This window comes from Arvicola amphibius, chromosome 2 (genome assembly GCF_903992535.2).
Source record: "Arvicola amphibius chromosome 2, mArvAmp1.2, whole genome shotgun sequence".
Taxonomy (NCBI): Eukaryota; Metazoa; Chordata; class Mammalia; order Rodentia; family Cricetidae; genus Arvicola; species Arvicola amphibius.
The window spans coordinates 24,936,973-24,942,972 of NC_052048.2; the positions used below are offsets into that span (position 1 = coordinate 24,936,973).

At 52.9% G+C, this 6,000-nt stretch overlaps 1 protein-coding gene across 3 annotated transcripts in view; it reads left to right on the forward strand.

The window, feature by feature from the left end:
* Positions 1–4,652, forward strand: part of Clstn3 (calsyntenin 3) — a 48,226-nt gene extending 43,574 nt beyond the window's left edge. For all 3 annotated transcript variants that reach the window (XM_038318928.1, XM_038318929.1, XM_038318930.1), the window contains exons 20-21: positions 3,318–3,520; positions 3,859–4,652. In XM_038318928.1, the coding sequence (XP_038174856.1) occupies positions 3,318–3,520; positions 3,859–3,999 (344 nt within the window). In that variant the 3' untranslated portion in view covers positions 4,000–4,652. The remainder of the gene's footprint in view (positions 1–3,317; positions 3,521–3,858) is intronic.
* Positions 4,653–6,000: the final 1,348 nt, after the last annotated feature.

Consider the following 6,000-nt stretch of genomic DNA (forward strand, 5'->3'; position numbering starts at 1 on the left):
TATTTTACTTAATTTTTTTTTTGGTTTTTCGAGACAGTATTTTACTTAATTTTATTAATTATTATTGTTGTGTATTTTTGCGGGTGTGAAGTGTGTATGTGGGCTCATGTGGCAGAGGTCAGAGGACAACTTTGTGGAGCCGGTTATCACATGCTGTCCAGGGATGAACTCAGGTCACTAGACTTGCTAGGCAAACACCTTTCCCTGCGGGGCCATCTTGTCAAATCTACCAGTGGTTAACTTTAAAGATCCCCATGTAACCCCATTGCTCAGCCAAGTTTGGGAGCCGTTTCTCTAAATACCTGAAGCACCACAGAGAGCTGTGCAAAGAAATCTTATTAAAAAGAAAACGGCGATGATGCGGAAGAAGAGTTGAAGTTGTCTGAGGGAACAAAGGGACTAACTCGGGTGATGGGGTAGAATGGAAAGGATATTGGGGTGACTATTCTCAACATACATTATGTACTTGCATGAAAATAGCCTTATGTAACCCTGTATAATGAAATAACAAACAAAAAAAAAAAACAAAAGAAAAAAAGAGAATTCCTTCTAAAAAGATGAATAATTTCTTCAGGGTCCATGGCTGAAAGAAAGAAGGAGGGGGAGAAAATAAGATTGGCACAGTATTGTGTCCTTATATTTCCAGTCTCTTAGAGCTGAGGCAGGAGGATTACTTGAGCCCAGGAATTCAAGCCAAGTCCAGGCAACAAAGCAATGTGCCATCTCATGAAACCAAACCAAACCAAACAAACCTAAAGCAAAGTACCTAAAAGAGAAATAATTAGGAAGCAAGGAAGAAGGGACAGTGGTGTGAGGAGAAGGAGATGAACGAAGCCGGGCCTGATGATGTCCGTTCATATAAAATGTCTCCCGTGAGCTGCTGTGTTGGCAGCGCTGGGTCAGAGCCGAAACCTGAGCTGGGAGCTAAAGCAAAAAGGAGCCTGAAGAACCTGTGCAGTCACAGGGTAGGCACCGGGCGCAGAAGATCATCTCTTCTGAGCTGCTTTCTTCATCAAGGGGTGGCGTTATGTTGGGCTGCGGACAGGGCTTTCAACTGTGTCACTACGGTCACACGAACCGTTTGCTAAACACCCCTTAATGTTGGCTGCAGCGGTCACTCAAGGCCAGAATTCTCCATGTAGATCTAATGCCACAAGATCTGATGGGCTTTCTGAAGTCTGTGACTAATTGAAACATTCTCCCAGCCTACTGAATGAATCCTAATGAGTCAGAACTATTGGTCTACAGCTGGAGTGTTGCGTTTTGTCTTTTTTTGAAGACACTTTGTGTTCATGGCATATCATTTCCTTCATTACGTCATGGCTTCAGAGGTATAAGTGTATCTGATTTGGGTTTATATTATGGCCCCCATTAGTGCAAAGCCACCTACTGTGGCTTGCATTATGAAAGTGGGATTGACTAGGCTTGGCCACAGGGGCCATTTGCTTGTCCATTGATCTGGAGACCCGTGAGGGGCTATTTTGGGCACGTGCACAGAAAGAGAAGCTCTGTCCCCTTTCTCTTTCCTCCTCCAAGCCCAGGCAGTTGAAAAATGCTGATCCAACCAGGCCCATCTTTGCCTGGGAGCCAGTGCCTAGTGAGCATGCTGGCCCTGCCCCCGCAGAGTTAGCTCTATTTGGCAAGTGGTCCCAAATGGGCCGTGGGTCATGTCAGGATGTGAACGAGCTTGTCAGAGAGCCATCAGGGCCGCCGAAGGGAACTGTGTGGTGGCTGGGACAGCCACAGCAGGCATTCTCCACTTAACCTGGTTGGTCCTGCAGTGGTGGCTGTGTGCGTGCTTGGCTGCTGGCAGAGGGGTCTGTAGCTGGGTGTGGGGCTCTTATGCTGTCTCCTCTACACTGTTCTGTTTCTTAATGTGTAAGTTTTAGGATGCGGGTAAATGTGAGGCTGAGTTGCAATGCGACATTCATGTATGGCTTGCTTATATGATTGTTAGTCTCTGTGTGTCTGTGAAACACACACACACACACAAATTTTCAGCCACAGGACTTCCTCGGGTGTGAAGAGAAGTGTGAACCCATGTGGCAAATAGTGATCCGGCTGCCCAAGAGGGCTCTGGGCTTGGGAGAATACCTGTGGGTTCTCTTCCTCCACTTGCTGGCTCAGGGCTTTGCAGCTCCCCTGCTGTGGCTCCTCATGCTTCTCCGCGTGCTGTGTGTGTGTGTGCAGAAGGGGGCCCAGGTTTTGTTCACGGCTGCTTGTCGTGTGGCCCTCAGGGCCCATGCCTGTAGTGCTTATGTCTTCCTTCAGGGAGTTGCTTGGCTTGCCCAGCTGGTGGGGAGTTTGGTGAGCCTGCCTCTACGGCTCTTCGGTGCTGCGCTAGAGACTCTGACACACCTCCCGTTACTCCTACTGAGTGAGCAGGCTGCTAGGTGGCTGGTCCAGGCAGGCGTGTGGACAACTAGGGGCCTGGCTCGGATCTGGGGCATGGCAGTGTTTGTTCAGCTGTGTGCCCACTCACTCCTCATTGGCATGAGCCTGTGCATGCACATCTGCTTTTCCACCATCAGCTCTAAGGTCCGTGTGAGAGTGCACATACCTTTCTGTTTCTCACTGCCTGTGAGAGTCCATGCACCCCTGAACCTGGGCATCAGAATGAGGCTACAGGGCAGGAGGCCTGGGGGTGCAGAGGTGGAAGTCAGGACACCTCAGGGGGAGACCGGGAAGGAGCAGAAGCCCCGCAGGACCAGGAACCTCAACCCTCCAAGGAGAAGGGAGGTGTCACAGAACAGGAGTGAGCTCAGACCAGGTGGGTAAGTGAAGGGGCCATTCTTTGACATAGGAACCTGTCCCTAGTCTTGGGGACAGCAACTGCTTTGGTCAGCAGGCTAGGCTGAGAGCTCTTTCTCTTCTCATCCCAGTCAATTCCCTGTAACTGCTCCTCTCTCTCCCTCCCCTGGGGAAGGTCCAGGCAGAAAGACAGCATCTTCAAGGAGAGGCTCTGATTGTGGATAGGCTGTTGAGCTCTTGTTTCCAGTCTTTGTCTTTTATCCAGAGACAACATGACTGCTCAAGGCAGCCCTAGGCTGGGAGCCTTCTCCACACCACCCTCCTCTCTTTGCTCATCTCTCTTCCCTGCTGCCCTCGAAGCAGCCTTTTCCCACTTCCTTCCTGTTGACTCTTCTGGTGGGGTCTGTTTTTCTTCAGTTTCTCGGGTTAGTCACTTCCTCGAGACCTAGGCAAGGGCTGTCTTCTCTTCCCAGGGCCTCTTCCCCTGAGCAGTCTCTTCCCTACAGCTCCTGTGCCCAAATCTCCCTGGTGTGCTGCGTTCACCCAACTCCTTGCTCTCCCTACAGTGGTCCCCAGTGCTGCGACTCTCATCATTGTGGTCTGTGTGGGCTTCCTGGTGCTTATGGTCATTCTGGGCCTCGTGCGGATCCACTCCCTTCACCGCCGCGTCTCGGGAGCCGGAGGACCCTCAGGGGCTTCCACTGATCCGAAAGACCCTGATCTCTTCTGGGATGACTCTGCTCTCACCATTATCGTGAACCCCATGGAGGTGAGTGGCTTGGAAAAATGAGGGACACAGCTACAGCAGATACCCATGATGAGGCCCGGGCCCCAGGAGAAAGCTCTTGGTTTAGCTGCTAAGAGCATGGAGGAGGAAGGATGAGACCGGGGAAGAGATGGGGAGGGATACGTGATGATGTGTGAATGTATCTTCAAGGAGAGGTTCTGGATGGTGCCTGTGTGCATACACGTCTTCAAGGAGAGGCTTGGGATGGCGTGTGTAGGGGTGTGTGTGTGTGTGTTTGTGTGCATACACGTCTTCAAGAAGAGGCTCTGGTTGTGGGTGGGCCATTGAGCTCTTGTTCTCTCTGCTTTTGTCCTCTGCAGTCCTACCAGAACCAGCAGGCCGGTGTGGCAGGGGTTGCTGGTGGCCAGCAAGAGGAAGAAGACAGCAGTGACTCAGAGGCTGCTGACTCCCCCAGCAGTGACGAGAGACGCATCATTGAGAGCCCCCCACACCGCTACTGAGGCTCCAACTCTGCCTAGAGAGAGGCCTGCCCTGGGGAGACAGGCACCCAGGAAACAAAGGGAGAGAGACATTCCAAGAGAAGAGAGACCAAGAGGAGAAAGAGCTCTTCACGCCGAGTGCTCCCTCAATCTCAGAGCCCCAGCAGGCCCCACAGGGGTTGCCCTCCTCCAGCCTGCCCCAGCTAGCTGCGCTGGGAGAGCAGAGAGCCGCTGGATGACTTTGGCTGTCCTGTAACCCACCTATGGTGGCAAACCTTGCCAGCCATGCACTGTACTGGGGAGGGGGACATCCGCAGCCATGGTTGAGGTGGGCGTGGGATTGGTTAGGAGCCTGCTGCTGTGCCCTTCCCTACTCTGTCCCGACACTGGGCCTCCCTGCTTACTTTAAGGATTCCTTGCTTCTATTCCCACTTCACTCTGGGGATCCCTGCTTCTCCCTCTTCACAGTCTCCTCCTCTTGTCCTCCTTTCCTCTCCTGCCTGAGCAGTCCCAAGGTCCTACAGTCCCTGTCCCTTTCTCCATGGCCTGCTTCTGCCTAGGTTGTGGGGAAGGAGGAGGAATGGGGGTCCTGGGTGTATTATATATAGTGTATATTTTTTCAATGTTGTCGTGAGCGCAACTCCTGTGTTTCTGTGTGCAGCTCACAGCCTTGTATGTGTGTGTGTGTGTGGCATTGTCATGTCCTGGGGTGAGGGTAGGGGATGGGTGTGGTAAAGGTGGGGACACACCCTAGGGTTTTCAAATAAAACAACCAGAAAAAAAAGCTCTAGCCTGCTGTCTACCTGGCCAGTCTGTGTGATTGTGGGCTCTCTGACCTCAGGGGTCATTTATGGTCTCTGCGCAGGTTGAGGTAACAGGGTAGAGCCAGCTCTAGCTGTCATTTGGTGTGTGAACCCCTAGGTTGTCAGGTCCCTGGGAAGGGAAGATGGGGGGGGGACGATGACTCACGCTGCCTTCTTCCCTCTGTGTCCTGGAAAAGAATGACCTAGAAGGGTGGGCAGATGCCCAGTGCACCAGTCCCTCCTCCGCTTTCAACATCCCAATCCAAGCACACCGACTCCCAGCTGAAGGGTCTGAGGGAGGGCCCTGGCAGTGCTGCTCTCTGCAACAAAGGGATCAGATATTTTTGCTGACCAATCCGTGACTCAGGCTCCAGGGACCTCTGCTCTGCCACATCCCCTGAGGTGGCTGCGGAGTGGCCTTAGCTCTCTTCACACTGAACTGGTAGGATGGCAGATTGTGGTTTGCCCTCAATCTTTGGGGCCACTGGTTCTCTCTGTCCCTGTTGCTGTGGACACCATCCCTCCTGTACTGTCCCAGCTGCTGCTGTCTCCACTGCTGCGGACTCTGTCCCTCCTGTACTGTCCCTCCTGTGCTGTCCCCACTGCTGCAGACACAGTCCCTCCTGTGCTGTCCCCGCTGCTGCGGACACTGTCCCTCCTGTGCTGTCCCCGCTGCTGTGGACACTGTCCCTCCTGTGCTGTCTGTCCCTCCTGTGCTGTTCCCGCTGCTGCGGACACAGTCCCTCCTGTGCTGTCCCCGCTGCTGTGGACACTGTCCCTCCTGTGCTGTCCCCGCTGCTGTGGACACTGTCCCTCCTGTACTATTCCTGCCCTAGGCAATGTTAGGGAACCACACTGTCGTTCCTTTCTGAAGAGCCTGCGAGCAATCTAGAGCATTATCCTTTCCCTAGTTCTACGTGTTCCTTTGTAGCATCATGGGGTAGAGCTGGAGTTTTCTCATCTACTGATGCTCCGCTCTCCATTCTGCTTCTACCAGGTGCCCTGGGCCTAGCTCACAGTTCCAGACCTCAGCTGTATCTGGATGGCTCCACGTGTATGTCTCTCACCCAGGCCTTTTTCCTCTCTGGTATTTCCACCTATCTATCGGTATGAATGCCTGGCATCTTCTGCTTCAAACTTGGCCTTTGCTCAAACTGCAGTCATGGTTACCTCTCCCTAGCCTTCCCTGGCAGTGTCCTGATCCAGAAAGTTGGCACGC